At 39.3% G+C, this 17,390-nt stretch overlaps 1 protein-coding gene across 4 annotated transcripts in view; it reads right to left on the reverse strand.

Annotated features, from left to right (window-relative positions):
• Csnk1g1 (casein kinase 1 gamma 1) overlaps positions 1–17,390 on the reverse strand; it is a 118,185-nt gene that overhangs the window by 52,845 nt on the left and 47,950 nt on the right. For all 4 annotated transcript variants that reach the window (XM_021644224.2, XM_060384867.1, XM_021644223.2 and 1 more), the window contains exon 4: positions 13,188–13,257. In XM_021644224.2, coding sequence (XP_021499899.1) covers positions 13,188–13,257 — 70 coding nt within the window. The remainder of the gene's footprint in view (positions 1–13,187; positions 13,258–17,390) is intronic.

Below are 17,390 nucleotides of genomic sequence, written 5' to 3' on the forward strand. Positions count from 1 at the left end.
AACAAACTCAACAAATTTTAAATGTTTATAGAATGCAAACTAAATGGATCCTCCTTTCCCTGAGATCTTGTCTGAATTTCCTTGCAATAAAAAAAAAAAAAAAAAGACTGAAAGTAACTCAAAGTTGCAATCTTTCACATTTTGGCTTTTTCCTTTGTACTTTCTTTTGATGGTAGCTGTTTATGGTACCTGCAGTTTACCTTGTGTTATTCCCCTAAACAGGTGAACAGACATGCAAAATTAATCACTTTATTTAACAACACTAAAAGCTACACTGAAAGGTCTTTATGCTCTCAGCACCTACAGAACTGAAGGTGGGAGCAATGGCCTGCAACCTCAGCTATTAGGGAGACTGAGGAACAGGGACCACAGGCTCAAGGTCAGTTTAAACACCCTCTCTGAAAAAACAAACAATTAAACAACAACAACAAAACCCATTATCAGCTGTCCCATCTCCACAGTTTATCTAAACTTGATTATACCCATCTTTCTCTGCCCTGCCTCTCTCTGTCCATTTACAGGTAAGATTACTTTGGTCTTGTCTACCTTGTTCTTCCACAGTACTCAAGAAGCCCTTTCCTATCTCATTGGAATCTCATTCGTCCCACGAAGATAAAAGCAAATTACTAATCCCATATTTCATAGATAACACAGAATCTCTGAGGAACTCCATGAAATAATATGACCATGTGATAATACCATCAGAACTCATGGCTACTAAAGAACCATGGATAAGCTGGGCAAAGAGACAACGATTTCATCACACCATTCCAAATAGTGTATAATTTAGTGTGTAATTTAAAACTGAAGAAGAGTTTACTGCTAAAAATTTTCATGTAATATTTTCAAATAATGGATACCTGGAAAACCGAACATTATACTTCTGACCTCTTAATCCTGTGAACCAAGAATATATTTCTCATATGAATTTGAAATGGCATTTCTAGCCTTTGCAAATGAAAGAATACAGTATTTATACAATACTGGGAAATAAAGTCTTTGCTCTTACTCGTGAGGTGCTGGAGAGTCAAACCCGGGTCTTTTGGTGTGCTACACTAGCACTCTCCCTTACTGAGTTATGGACCCAACATTCATTCTTGGGCGTTTATAGAAACAAGTCTTGACTGTAAATTCTTTGAAGATTAAATGATGAGCTAAAATGTATACATACTTTAACATTTTGCACGTGTCAGCTTCAACTTACTGTTTTAAAATGTCTGAGAAAAACAACTTAAAAGGAGAAAATGTTTACTTTGTGTTAGTGGTTCCACTCCACAGTCACTTGGCCCCAATACTTCTGGGGCTTGTGGCAAGGCAAAACAGCACAGCAGAGGCATGCTGCTAACATCTTGATAGCCAATAAGTGAAGACAGAGCAAAAGGTAAGTGTCCAATATCACCTTTCAAAAAGTCTGCCCCCTCCCAACTGCTGCACACAGCTTACCAAGCCTTTAAACATGAGGCTTGGCAGCACACTTCAGATCCAAAGCTACTGCAGTCCTAAATCCCTTTATTCTGTCTCTAGCCCTGGGCCTACATTCAACAGTTATTGCTATGGTCCCATTACTTGGAGATCTAAGCTCAGGGGTACCTACCATCCAAACATTGAAGTTACTACTTTTTATACACAGTCATATGTGTGTAAAATAGTCTTTGTCTTTTCATTCAATGTATCACTGACAATTCAAAATCAGGAGACTCCTTCTTGCAATATTTGTTTAATGTTACACTCAGAAAATCTCATTCATACTATTATATAAGGCTACTACAGATGATCCTACTAACTATGTTTTTTTTTTGTTTTGTTTTGTTTTTGTTATTTGTATTTTGAGACAGGGTTTCTTTGAGTAACAGCCCTGTGTACTTGCTTTGTAGACCAGGTTGGCCTTGAACTAAGAGATGCACCTGCCTCTGTCTCCCTGAGTGCTGGGATTATAGATGTGTGCCACCATGCTCAGCTTTTAAAAAAATTTTTATAAGTAATTGTCCTGAAGTGACTTGCTCAGGTAAGTGCAACAGTCAAGTCCTAAAATCCTGACTTCTGCCTCCAAGTCTTGGTCTCAGGCTTTTCTGCTACATCACATCTATTTAACTGTGATCTTAATTAATAGACTTTAATAAAATGATGGCATGAACTCTGGCATGAACATTACCTTGACAGGAACAAAACCATTTTCCCCCCACTACCACAGAAGTGTACAAACCCTAATGACAGTCGAAAACACTGATGATTAGGTTGATAGATTATTAATGCAAATGATTAAGAAAAATAATTTTGTTACAGATTCACAGCTAAGATTTCAGTGGAAAAGCTCTAAATACTTTTTTTCCTGGATGTGGTGGTGCATACTTACAATTTTCTGCAATTCTAAGCCAGCCAGCCTGGTCTATATGACAAGTTACAGGCCAGCCAGGGCTATACAGTAACACCCTGTCTCAAAAAACCAACCAACCAACCACACAAATCCTACCAAGAAATCAATTTTCAAGTTAAGCCTAAAAGTTAAATACATCATGAAGAACTTAAAAACAAACAAACAGACACACAACCTGACATACTTAGAATAATACAGGAACTATAAAAGGCAGATTAAGAATGTTTTTATTCCCTCTGGGTCCATATTACAAATCATTCCAAGAACTGTCTCAACTGCAAAAATAAGCCCATACATTGTGGAAGTGGCCACTGAAGCTCATGGTAAATTTGGGGAGTCAGTGTAGCAGTGTTGGAAGTTGGGCTTTTAGGTGAGACTGACGGTTGCTTGCTTAAGAATGAGCAGGAATGAAATATAGTTCCCACAAGAGCCACTGCTGTAAGTATTTGGGTTGAAGAAACAGCTCCGCAATAGAGTGCTTACCCAGCATGGGCTGCCTCCGTCTGGTCCTCAGTGCCACAGAAACAAATGCCCAGGCCTATGACGTGCCTGGCCTCCCTGGTCTGTCTTCTATATACACTCATTTGTCCTTCTATTTTGTACCACAAATTGAAACTGCATGTCTTCACCAGAAGATGAACAGAAGCGTGCACCCATGCTCTTGAACATCCAGAAACATGTATAAAATATTAAAAAAAAAAAATACTGCTGAGCGTAGTAGCGTTCACCTTTAATCCCAGAACTTGGGAGGCAGAGCAGGCAGATCTCTGTTCCAGGACAGCTAGGGGTACACAGAGAAAACCTGTCTTGGAAAACAAAACAGAACAAAAACCCTCCAAACAATAAGACCAAAACCACCCAAACAAAGCCAAATTACTGTTTTAAGTAACTGTTATAGCAACAAAAAATTAACTCTAACACCCACTAAGGCACAATGACTAATCAGAGCACAGAGCCATAATGTCCCTAGCATTCAACCTTCTTCTTTACCTTGGGAAGGTAAAGCTAAGCATTACTTTTTTCTAACTGGAAAGGTAAGAGTGTTTGCCACAGAACACTTCCCAATGGAACAGATGCTGAAGGCTGCTGTGGTTTTGTTTTTTTCATTTTACCCTTCATTCAAGTATGACTATTAGAGCAGAAGTGACCTGACAGAATACTCAGATGAGCTTACAATTTTGGTTCCTTTAAAAAGCATGAAGATATTTAAGAAAGCAAAGTAAATTAATCTATCCTACAGATTTTTAACCTGAAGAATGATAATGCTGATAGATTATGAACTAAAGTAACAAATACTTTCCTTACAAAAACTATTAAAATGGGAATGTCAGATCTGCTAACTCGTTTGGAACTGCCGTGTGGATGCTGGGAATTGAATCTGGGTCCTTTGGAAGCACAGCCAGTGCTCTTAACTGCTGAGCCAGCTGTCTAATCAAAAGGGATGTTTAAGACCATCGGAAAACACAGATATTTACATTGTGATTCATAACATTAACACAATTACAGTTTCGAAGTAACAACAAAAATTTTAGAGTTGAGGATCACCACAACATGAGGAATTGTATTCAAGGGTTACAGCATTAGGGAGGTTGAGAATCACTGGTCTAGAGTAGTTACTATGCCCAAAGATGGCTTGAGAATAAGAAAGGAAACATACAGGCCAGCAGGAAGAAAGATGGCATGAAGACAACACAGAACTAGTATGTACAACTTAGTGTTAAAGGACAGAAAGCGGGGAAACCTTGTTTCAGATAACCTAAAAAAAAACAAAAAAAACAAAAAAAACCTAAGTAACTAAGTAAGTACATAAATAAAATAAACAAATCATGAGGAGTGAATGTCATGGCGCTCTCTTTGTTATTCTCTTTCATGTTATCATTCTGAGGAATGATACATACATTAGTATGTATCCTGACACCATAAACAAGCATTTTGTGTGTGCGTGTGTGTGTGTGTGTGTGTGTGTGTGTGTGTGCATACTGAGCTTTGGTTAAAAGGCTTTCTTTGCTTTCTGCCAACATTCGACATGATTTCATGGCTAGAAAACCACCCAGCGTGGCCAGAAGTAACATTACCACCGTATCCCACGTGCTTTTGTTTCTAGAAGTGATAAAGCAAATGTTTGGACAGTGCGTTCAGGAGCAGCTGTACATTAGTGTCCCGACATGTTCAAAGATGTGTGTGTGTGAAAACACCTTAAAGAAAAGTTAGGTGTCTTCTTGGAGTTGATTGTTTCTCCCAGAGACAACATTCGGTCAACTGCTTTAACAAGCTTAGGCAGACAGAAGTACATGTTCTGTACCATTCACGGTGCTTTTAACAAGAGATGTTCTTACGACTCTCCGGACGCTAACGAGGTTATCGATGTATGACTATTTACTAAACGGATGTTTGGAAGGTGCAGTTTAATTTAAAATTAAATTGAATGGACAATAAGATAACAAGAAGCTTCGGTTTTTGTTTTGTTTGGTTTTGATTGTATTTTTTTTTGGGCACCGGAAACTGAACCGCTCTGTTCTTCTGAAAAGTGAGCCCCGACTAGCAACTGGCGACTGACTCACTCTCTTAAATCTTTGCCCATGTAAGCACAGTAATAATTTTCTGGAACTAACTATAACCCTCCAGTACAGTCACCTTCTACATAAGTTAGCTGGGCTTATTTCCAGAACTTTACCTTCTGTTTTGAATGTAAAAGACAAATTTCAAGTAACAAACCCCGCCTTCACTGAGCAAATGCCTTCGGCTGGTCTGCACTACACAAAAACAACACGCTGCAAGGGTGTCAGTACTCTGTGTCACTGTGAGATATGTACAGGTCAACAATTTCACAACACTCTGCTGTAATTGAAAAAAAAAAAAAAAAAAAAAAAAAAAAAAAAAAAACAAAAAACCCAAACCATGATATGAGTAAAATGTGTTTCTTTTTCCTCTTGCAAGAGAGATTTTTCCAAACTTTTACCACTAAAGGAAACGACAAAACTGAGTGGCTTTTTATATCTTCCTCTTTTATAAACAATTTAAAAACTTTAAATTTAATTATCTGTTTGTTTGTTTATTTATATGTGTATGTGTGCCATGATGCTTTTATGGAGGACAGAAGACAACTTTTTTTTAGAGAGCTTGTTCTGTCCTTTCTCTATGAATTCTGGAGCGTGATCTCAGGAGTCAGGTTTGCACAGGAAGCACTTTTACCTGCTGAATTCTTAGCTCCTCACCTCTCTTTTTTTAATCTTTTTTAAAGTCCTGTCTCTTCCTTTGAGACAGGACTTCAATATGTAGCTTCCTGAGTCCTGGCATTATAGGCATGTGCCAACAAGCCTGATGAATACTAAAGTGAAAAGAAGGGTCAACTGCAGTTGGCTCTACAAGAGGCGCAAGTCTCTCACAGCACTGCACATCACTGTAGAGTAGAGTTAATGAGTAAGATCCCAGTGTAAAAGAAATCTCTCTGTGTGTCTAATACTTGTAATTTTGTGACATGGTGTAGTTACCTACAGGTCCCTACACAGCTCACACCCAACAGTTGCTTAATACATATACCCAAACATTCACAATGTTTTAAGGTCATGATTTTTATACTGGTCACGTTCACAGCTATCCTGGGTCTCGAGATTGACGACCTGTATGGCAGACACAATCACAGAATTTATCCTGATCCCAGTGTTGGGTCTCAGATATCAGTTATTCATTTTGGCCAACTAACATAGTTAAGGGGTAATGTTATGTTGTTTTATTCCTGGAATTATAGATGGAAACTCATAGTACGGTTGTTTTTTAAAATCCAGATTTAGCTTTAGACTATTTTATTAATTTTGTTTGTTTGTTTTGAGACAGGATCTTAACTATATATCCATAGTTTTCCAGAAATTTGCTATGTAGGCTGCACTATCCTGAACTCACAGAAATCTGCCAGTCTCTGCTTCCCCAGCGCTAGGAGTCAAGACATATGCCACCACACGTGGCCAAATTAATTTATTTTATCTTTTAATTTCTTTCCTTTTATTTGACATATACAGCTGTTCTGCTGGCACATCCTCTACATCATGTGCATGCAGTACCTTTGGAGGCAGGAAGAGGGCACTGGATCCCTGGGATTGGAGTTACAGGTTTGGAGCCATCTGACATAGATGCTGGGAACTGAACTTGGGTCCTCTGGAAGAGCAGACTGTATGTACTTCTGCTGAGCCATCTCTCCACCTCTATTTTAGACTATTTTAACACAATAAAATAAACTTGAAATTTTTCTAGGATTTAACTTAGAAACAACTCAATTAAGCTTTCTATGACTCCAGTTCCAAAGGATCTGACACCCCACCTTACCTCCAAGAATTCCTGCATGTATGTGCTGCCTATACATATGCTCAGAGGCACACACTCAAAAATATAATAAATACTTTTAAACTGAAAATGAATAATTAGTGCCAAGTAAGTGATTTATAACTTTTTAAGTTTAGTATATAAAACCACCTTATTCCCTACTATCTCATCATCTCCCGTCCCCAGTGTCAGCATCAGTTATTAATTGGACTTGGACTACAACATCAATGTTCTTTTAACTGCTAGTTTACAACTCTATTTGAGTTGGACATGACATAATTTTAGCACTCAGGAGACGGGAACAGGAAGTAACAAGTCTGAGGCCGGCCTGGCCGCACAGTAAGGTAGGTAGGGATAGGTAAGCACAACATAGGGAGATCTGTAGCACCTCCTTTCTGGCGCCCGCCCAGCCACACACTGGTTTATCGGAAGCTTGTCCTACATTACTGTAACTCAGCAGCTTTTCTTCTCTGTTTTCTTTTCTTTCTTTTTTCTTAGAGACAGGGTTTCTCTGTGTAATCCTGGCTGTCCTGGTCTCGATTTGTAGACCAGGTTGGCCTTGAACTCATAGAGATCCAGCTGCCTCTTCCTAAACAGTGCTGAAATTAAAGGTGTGCATGACCACACCAGGCTCAGAGCAACTTTTCATATAGCAGTCTCAGGTTCTTGCTACTGACTCATCAACTCATGCACACATGTATGCAGGTTCTGCTCCCAGGCAGAGCAACAGTGACACTGGTGTGTTGTTTTTCTGCAAAGGATATGCAAAAGCTCAGATATCTAACTTAGAAAACAGGACTGTAACTTTTTCTATGAGGACTACATATTTCACACAGGTCACTTCTACAGAGAGGAGCAAGCCTCAAAGCAGGAAAGTCAAGGGTTAACCTCAACTCATCGTTGTACTTCCTTCAGAGAAAGAGATCAGCTGCTTCTCTTAACTGTGTCTCCCAAGTTGATTCTTTTTCAACAAGAGCAGGTTGAGTACAGTCTGTTCTGAAAGGGCAATTTTCTGGGAGGACTCACTACCCTAGGGCAAAACAGTGGAACCTCTCCCATTCTCCTCTCTTTTTCTTTCATGAATGCCTGAGCTGGAAACAGAAGTGTGAGCCTTGCACACAATAAGCAAGTACCCTACCATTTAGCTACATCCTATTCCTATATAATTGTTTAAAATGTTTTAAGGCAGGTGGTGAGATGGTTTAGCAGGTAAAGGTTCCAGCCTTAGTTAGGGTTTCTATTGCTGCGAAAGAACACCATGACCAAAAAGCAAATTGGAGAGCAAGGGTTTATTTGTCTTACACTTCCAGATCATTGAAGAAGTCATGAAAAGAACTGGAGCCTGGAGGCAGGAGCTGGTGGAGAGGCCATGGGAGGAATGCTGCTTATCTGCTTGTTCCCTGTGGCTTGCTTAGCTGCTTTTTTATAGAACCGAGGACTACAAGCCCAGGGTTGGCACTACCCACAATGGGCTGGGCCCTTCCCCATTGATCACTAATTGAGAAAATGCCTTACAACTGGATCTCAAGGAGGCATTTTCTCATCTGAGACTTTCTCTCTCTACCTTCTGTCAAGTTGACACACAAAACCAACCAGTACAGCCCTTATTACAAGCTTGATAACCTGGGTTCTATCACTGGAACCCACAAAGTGAAAAGAGAGAACTGATTCCTGAAACTTATCCTCTGACCTCCACATGCACGTGGTAGCACACACATGCATGTACGCGTGCATGCATTGTACACACGCACACACAATGAATGGTGGTTTGAATGAGATGTCCCTACATACTCAAGCATTTCAATGCTTGGTCCCCAGTTGGAGGCACTTTGGGGATAGAATGAGGATGTGTGTGTAGCCGCTGTTTGCTATTTTTCCACCATTATTCCACCCTTCCAACCCCCTAACACTAGGTAGGAAACAAAGATAGAGGGGGAAAGGCTCATCATTTTCGTTAGACTACTTTTGGCTGATTAGGGGCATCGAGTTCCTTGAAGCAACTTTGATCTTTGCTGTCAGGATATTCAACTTCTCATCTCTTTGCACATGACCACCTGACAAACCACAAAACAGCAACCAGCAACTACTACCAGCAACTGCAGCAGCAGCAGCAGCAGCTACTGCCCTCTCTCAGCATTTTTCTACACTCTCAGGAGTCCCCAGAATTCTAAATGTCATATACTTGCTGCAAGTATCTGCAGCTGGCAAAATCACACCCCTACTAGAGCACCACGCAAATCATAGTCAGTTGCTGTGGACACTCTGAAGCAGCCTCATGCCCCACACCTGGGATTAAACACACACACACACACACACACACATACACATACACACACACACACACACACACACACACGCACACTTCCATAACATTCTGTGTTTTTAAAAACAAAAATTCTCAATACAGGTGAGGTCTTGTTGAGGAAGTGTGTCATACACAGTGGGCTTTGCGAACTTTAAATACTGGTACCAGTCCCAGTTCATGCTCTGCTGCCTGTCTGCAATTTGAGATATTGGCCTAGGGCAGGAGGTTCCCTTGAACCCAGGAGTTAGTGAAGCGATTAACATTTTCCTTAAGATATTTTTCTGAGATTTTTAAAATTTTTATTTATTTATTATATATATATATATAGTGTTCTACATGCATGTATACCTCCACACCAGAAGACAGCATCAGACCTCCCTATAGACGGTTGGGAGCCACCATGTGGGTGCTGGGAATTGAACTCAGTACCTCTGGAAGAGCAGCCAGTGCTCTTAACCTCTGAGCCATCTCTCAGGCCCTTTTCTGAGATGTTAATGTTAATATTTTCCCCAGGAGTTTATTTACAGCACACAGACACACAGACACACTTGATACACACCCTTCCATCCTCCTTTCTGGGTGGCCTAGTTTAGACAGCTAGAGTAACTGAAATCTTGTTTATCTTCTTTTAACTCAAACTATGTTTCTCCTTTTTTAGGTCATCCCAAAGGAATATTTTTATTAGTAACTTGGTAGAAATGTAAAAAGGCAGACTTAGGGAATTAGCCTAACTTTTTCCTGCCACTGAAATACTGACCAGCCACCCTGAGACTGAATGTCAGATCTTAAAATACACTTGAGGGCTAGAAAGATGGTTCAGCTGTTAAGAGTGTGTCCTGTTCTTCCAGAGGACCTGACCTTGATTCCTAGTTATAGTCCACTGCTTATAACTCCAACTCTAGGTGATCCAACACTGCTGGCCCCCTTGGAGACCTGCATTTATTTCTTTATATCCTTAGGGAAGGGTATACAGAATTAAAAATTAATCTCTGAATTACAGTTATGAAGTAGCAACGAAAATAGTTTTATGGTTGAGGTCACCACAACATGAGGAACTATATTAAAGAATGGCAACATTGGGAAGGTTGAGAACCACTGTCTTGGATAAACCACCTGCCCACTTGTTAGCTGCAGACAAGAGTATTAAGACAACATGCACTCCAGTTATTTTAAGAGCAGTGGGTAAAATTGGGCAGTTACACACTTGTAATCTGAACATACAAGAGGTCAACAAAGAAGGATTTCAGTTCAAGAATAGCCTGAAATACATAGAAAGACTCAAGCCCAGCCTGGGATACACACCAAGATACTGTCAAAACGAAAAAAACAAAACAAAACAAAACAAAAAAAAAACTCAAACAACAACAAATGCAAGAAAAGAAAAGGGGGGTTGGAGATGGTTCAGCAGTTTAGAGTATTGGCTGCTCTTCCAGAGGACCCAGGTTAGAGTCCTAGCACTCGGCAGCTGGCAAACTGTCAGCAACTCTACTTTCAAGAAATCTGACACCCTCTTCTAGCACCAGGAATGCACAATGTATGTATACATACATGCAGGTAAAACACAAATTAAATATCTGAAAAGAAAAAGCCAATATGCAAGCTCAAAAGTTTAAAAAATAAAAAAAGGGGCAGAAACCACCACTGAATTTCACAGAAAATAAAGATGACCCTGATGGCTCAGAGGTAGGGAACGCACTGGCCAGTTAGCTTGAACAGAATGGTGAGGTTCACTGTCTCAATAAACAAAACAAACAAACAAACGAACAAACAAATAGAGGGAATAAGGTGAAGAGCAACAAGGGAAGGCACACAATATTCAACTCTGGCTCACACACATACACACAAATGCAGAAGATGTAACTTTAGATGATCGCTCAGAATTGACACTGGGATAAAAGCCACCAACAGATAGTCTTCTACACAGTGAGAGTTGGCCTGAAAAGAACAGCAGAGCCCTCCTATTCTCACTGGTAGCAATGACAGACATACAAATCTTGGGGCTTTTAGTTTTTCTTCACTCCCTTAAGCAATATGCGATTTTTTTTAACAGCCCTCCCTTTATGGTCTCTGTGTAACACTTCTTTATAGAGAATGTCCAAGCCCCTGGACTGCAGTGTTTCATGTTTGTAAAGAGCACGACTCTAACAGCAGATTTTATTCTCATATAGAGAATTTTCCCACAGTTGAACACAGGGCCTTGTGCAGATCAGGTAAGCATTCTCCCACTGACCTATATTCTAGCTCTGATTTGCATTTTCAGATGCTGTGTTCCCCCTCAGCCTTCCATACTGCTAGGACTGCAGTGTGCATCATGGTGTATGGCTTCACATTAAAAAAGAGAAGAACAGCCTGTTCTGGTGGCTTTATCTGGAAGGGCTTATAGAAGAAATTTTAGAAACTGGCCTGGTCACTTCCCCAGGCCCACTCAACCATCTGCTGGGATGGATTAGGTATGTTTTAACCTATGTCTTAGATTTGTGAGATGTGAGATGTGTTTGTTTGTAGATGTGTATTTCATAATTAGGCTAAGACTGTTATTACCCTAAAAATTTTACAACTCAACAACATTATGAGCCAGATGTTATGGTGCCCACCTGTAATCCTAGTACTTGAGAGACTAAGGCAGAAGGACTACCATAAATTCGAGTCCAGACTGGGCCACACAGTAAGGTCCAAACCACCTGTGGTGACAATGTAAAGCCCTATCTCAGCCAAGCCAAGTCCAACTAGACCACACCAACATTAGTACACTAGGAAGAGCACCAGGAGTAAGAATTGAGAACCAGGGGTGGTGGTGCATACCTATAACCCAGTACTTAGGAGGTGAACACTGGAGCATAAGGAATCTTGGCTAGCTTGGGCTATGAAACCCTGTCTCAAAATGAACAAGCCAACAAGCATGGCTTTAGTGTCCATTGAGAATCTATAAGGGGTTTCAAAAGATAATCCATTATTTAAAATGGAATAAAATTCTACATGTAGAAATTATACAATGAAGATGGCTATACATGCCATAATGTTATTACAAAATAATGCAAAAATGTCAGAACAGAACCAAGGACAGGAAAAATAGTGGCAAGATATGGAGAAGAGCTAAAGATAAACGTTTGGCAAATAAGTCATCATGTGGAAGAACTAACTTTCTCATATGGACAAAAAAACAATGGAGTAACTAGAAATTCTCTGGAAGCCCTGAATTACAATGTAAGTTTCCTTGTCAACTCAAAAGATTTCTCAATATATATGGTCTAATTATGTAGAGAAAAAATATGTATAGCTACTTATTTATAAACAAACAACAAAATTCCATCAATTTTGTTCTCAGACTAGAGAAATCAGCCTCAAGTTTTACACATATCTGAGAACTTAGTGTCCAGTTGCAATTTTAAAAATTACATTATTATTACTATATCTATGGGGTTTTGCCTGCATAGATGTCTGTGCACTTTATGTGGGCCTCTTGCCTGAGGAGGCCACAAGAGGACACTGGGTCCCCTGGAACTGGAGCTATACAGGGTTGTGAGCCACCATGTGGGTACTGGAAATCAAAACTGGGTAGGTCAGCTTCGTGGTGGTGGCCTTTAATTCCAGTACTTGGAAGACAAAGGCAGCCTGAGGCCAGCCTGGTCTACAGAGTAAGTTCCAGGATAGCCAAGGCTACATGGAGAAACTTGTCTCAAAAAAATCAAATACAAAACAACAAAACAAAACTGGGTAGGTTCTCTAAAAGAGCAGCCAATGCCCTTAACTGCTGAGCTGTCTCTCCAGCCAATGAGTGGATTTTGTAAAATGAACAAAACAATGAGTAAAGCCATGGTGCTGTACTTTAGAATTTATCTCAACTAAGCTCTAAAGCACAGCATGCAAATGACAAGTCCTTTCTCCTTTTCCCCCTGGTGCATGTAAAGTCAGGGAAGAGATAAATCCCAAATCCCTAAAGCATGTGGGGTTTAATTAGCTTTAACCCTTAGCATCTAAGGGTTGACCTGTGGTAGGGTCACAGCATTAACAACCCCCTCAACTGCACCTCCAGGAGCCAGACAGCAAACATCTTTTGGTGGGCCATGTTTATCACCTATCCAATAAACAGTGATCTAGGAAAAGAGGCAAACCAAACAAACTTACTTTTGGGTATCCAAATAAACTCCAAATAAACAAATAAATTAAAGGGAGAAAAATTAAAGGACTTACCTGCACTTCCAAGCTGTTTATAAAACCTGTACTCTAAATGAAGCTGTGGAGCACGTGATTTTATTGGTTCCTGAAACCCAAGAAGAAAAACTATGATCAAATTTCTACAACTGGGCTTTTTTTTCCCCCAATCTTAGATTTTCAGAGCAAACAGGGCAAAGATCCTTTCATGTTTTAGAGATGATCTCCACATGACAGTATGTTCTTACCACAGTTGTCTTTGAAAGCACAGCTAAAAGCTGTATTATGTGCAACCCCTTTCATAGGCAAAGACAGACCTCTCCATGAGCCATCACTCACTGGCAGCTCTCTCAGCATGAAATGCTCTTCCAAAATGTGCTCAATCACCCATCTACCTTTTTTTCCTTCTTTTCCTCCTTGCCAATAAATCACTATGTAGTCCAGGGTGACTTCAAAGTCTCACTCTTCTTGCCTCTCTGACTCCTGAGTGCTAGAATTATAGGTGTGCACTGCTGTGCTTCGTTCAGATATCAAATCTTAAAAAAACAGCGGATATTTCTTGTTTGTGTTAGTATGAATTCTGGTTGGTAAACACTTTATTTTTAGAAAATTAGTACATGCTAAAACACACTTTAAATTACACAAAAGTTCAGAAGAAAGTAATAATAATCTGAGGATATATTGTTTTAAATAATCATTATTAAAGCTTTGGTAAATTTTGTGGGTAGAAATTAATTTTTTGAGACTATGTACTATGAATTCTTTACATAGTCCAGGCTAGCCTTTTACTTGCAAATCTCCTGTCTTAGTTCCCTGAAAGCTGGGATCAGAGATATGTACCACCACCATTGGCTCCAAGTACTCATCTGTATCTACTATACTAGACATTCCTGTAAGATCATTTTGTATGAAGGAGATCTGGGTATATTTGCTGTTTACTATTATGTGAGGAATGCAACAGTTGTACTGGCTGAAATACACTGTGTGTGTATGCACTTACTGTTTTCAGCTTTCAATGTTATGAAACATACTGTTACAAACATTCCTATGTGTATTTGTTTATATCTACAAAAATTAAAGATTGTAAATGCAGCATACATAAATAACTTTGATTAATGTAGTATTCAGGTTTTTCTGTTTTGTTTTAAAACAGGGTCTCTAAGTAGTCCTGCTGTCCTTGAACTCACAGAGATCCACCTGCCTCTGCCTTAGTGCTGAAATTAAAGGCATGCACCATCATACCTGGCTGTGTTCAATTTTTAATAACAATAATTTCCTTTCTTATTTAGGAAAAGGGCCTTTAGAAGGTTTTTTTTTTTTAAATATATAGTAATTGGATAAAATAATAGAACTCATTATGCCAGTTTCATAGACATATGTGATGGAAATTCACACACACACCTCACTGCCCTCTCTACAGTCTCACAGGTCCCTTTGTTTTTCCCAAATAGTTCACCTTTTTCTTCATATATTGGATTTTTTAAAATCTAGATTTCATGTATGTAAACCCAACAACAAAAACAAAACCAACCACATGGTTCATATCAGTTTTTTTTCTGAAAAACTGGACAGTTTTGTCAAGCATAGTGGGTCACGCCTTCAATTCCAGTATCTGGAAGCTGAGGCAGAAAGATCATCTATAAGCTTGAGCCCAGCTTGAGCTGTATAATGAGTTACAGGCCACCTCAGGCTACAGAGTGAGGCCCTAACTAAAAACAGCAACAACAATGAAAGCAGTTTCTAAACCTTTATACAGCAGGCAAACAACCACATGTTGCTCTATACCACCCTAAGAATTGAGTGGTTAACTGTTCTAAACAGATGTGTAGTATTGGCAAATAGCTAACAAGGCAGCCAGAGGCTATCCAAAAAGATAAGAGTTTGTCAATTTGGTATATAAATGATAGGCAAAAACCACCACGAGGTTGTTCTTACCTCTTTATCAGCTAGGTGTAGTGTCCCCTGTCTTTAAGAGAAAAGGAGAAACAAACAAACAAAAAACAGACAAGCAGATCGCTGAGTTAGAGACCAGCTTGGTCTACACAGCAAACTGCAGGCCAGAGTTATATGGTGAGACTCTGTCTTAAGACAAAACAAAACCACCCACAAAAACAAACAAAACAACCAATCAACCAACCAAAACTCATAATCAAGCCAGACATGTTTATAATTTATATAACCTTAGTATTTAAGATTTGATGATGCAGGAGAGTCTTGGTTTGGGTATATGGTGGACTATGTGGAGGGCAGACTGAGCTATAGAAGCAGACCCTTACTAAAAACAAAACTAAAATAACCACCACAACCAAACCTTTTTGAACATGTGCACTCAACTAGGATGCATACTATCAAAGCAAAAAGGCAGTGCTAATGAATGAGTACTACAGAGAAAGTACTCCCTCTATGTTGCTAGCCTAATTTAAAATGGTGCAGCTGCCTGCCAGCACGCCCACTTTCCCAGCACTTGGGAAAGAGTAAGGAAGATCAGGAGTTAAAAGTTAACCTTGGCTAAGTTTGAAGCAAGCTTAACCTACACCTCAGAAAACAAGATATATAGATAGACAGACAAACAGACAGACAGATGCAATTTTAAATGTTGTAGTCAATCAATTCTACTTCTGAGTATAGATTATAAGCATGTGCCATCACAACTGGTTTTATGTGGTATGAGGTAATCAAAGTCAGTACTTCATGAATGCTAGGCAAGCATTCTACCAATTGAGCTATATCATACCTAGCTCCTCAAAGATTTATCATATTTTTGTAATAGCAACATTTAAAAACTTATCTCCTATTTCAAAATAGACAATAAATTATTGTTACCTAAAAAAAAAAAAGTCTACATTTCCTTAGGACAAAGAATCTGTAAATCACAGAACTCGGAAGCTTCTTTCAAATTACCCAATTCACTCATCTGTTTAGGAAAGTGTAAGCTACATAAATTCGGACACTGGGCATTTTATACCCTCAGGGAACTCCATTAATGAAGAACTTTCAGCATTCAGCAATCACTAGAGTTGAACTTTGTGCTTCCCAAGATCATAGATCATAGTTGAGAGAAAAGCACATATACCAATGAGCATGGTAGTCACTTTACTGCTGTCTTCAGACAGAAGAACCACTCATTTGGTTACAGGTCATCTCACTTATCACCACGAAGAAGCCAGTTACAGAGTAAGTCTAATAGCAAAATCATCAGCAATAATTTCAGGAGAAACAGAAAAGACAAAATAGATGGAACTAGAGCAGAAAAACTACTGTCTGCCTCCACAGAGGTAATCTCTAGAGAATGGGGAAAAGCACAAAGGAAATAAATTTAAAAACCACAGGATCTTTACTTGAATTTCAAGCTAGAAACCTTAACAGAAAATATTCAATCTAATCTTCAATAGCTTAGTTAATAAAGAAAACAAAACCCAACTACTTATCTTCATAGAATACCAACGTTGAGAGTGAGCTTATAACTCACACATATTCACACAAGATGATTGTTTTGTTAATTGCAGGAATGCGCACTCTTCAGCTAGTCTTTTGAACATACGGCTGAACCCTACTCAAGGAACATGGCTACAGGACCTGTTCTGAAAGCATTAAGAATGTAAAGCCTTCTAAACATACAAACAGCATTTTAGAGAAAAGCAGCAAGATGAGCAACATACATAGACTTTTATCTAACTCTTTCCAGGCGTAATTAATTAATAAAAGAGGCATTTACTTTGTATGTACATGTACACACACGAATACCTTTTTTCTTTCTGAGGCAGGGTCTCATATAGCTTAGGCTAGCCTTGAATTTGCTAAAAAGCAGAGGATGACCTTGAGTCCAGATCTTCCTCTAACTCCGGAGTACTGGGACCACAGCCATGAGACAGATAGACACCTACATTGTTTTTTAATTGTTTATTTTGGTAAGCTCTCAGAATGACCTAGAACTTTTGGTGAACCTTCTGCTTTACTTCCCAAGTACTGGAAGTACAGATGGAAGCCACCATGCCTAGTTTGTATATGTTTACCATTTACTTTATTTTTACTTATGTGTATATGTTTGTATCTTTGTGTGTAGCATGTGCACGTATATAGGGTTGCCCATGAAGGACAGAAGAGAGGTCTAGATTCTGTAAGCTGGAGTGCAAGGCAGTTAAACATGAGTGCTGGAACTGAACTCCAGCTCTCTGCAAGAACAAATGCTCTCTACCGTTCAGACAACTCTGCAGTCCCTACTTTGTACTTTTTTTGAATGTT

Source organism: Meriones unguiculatus, chromosome 6, assembly GCF_030254825.1.
Source record: "Meriones unguiculatus strain TT.TT164.6M chromosome 6, Bangor_MerUng_6.1, whole genome shotgun sequence".
Lineage (NCBI taxonomy): Eukaryota > Metazoa > Chordata > Mammalia > Rodentia > Muridae > Meriones > Meriones unguiculatus.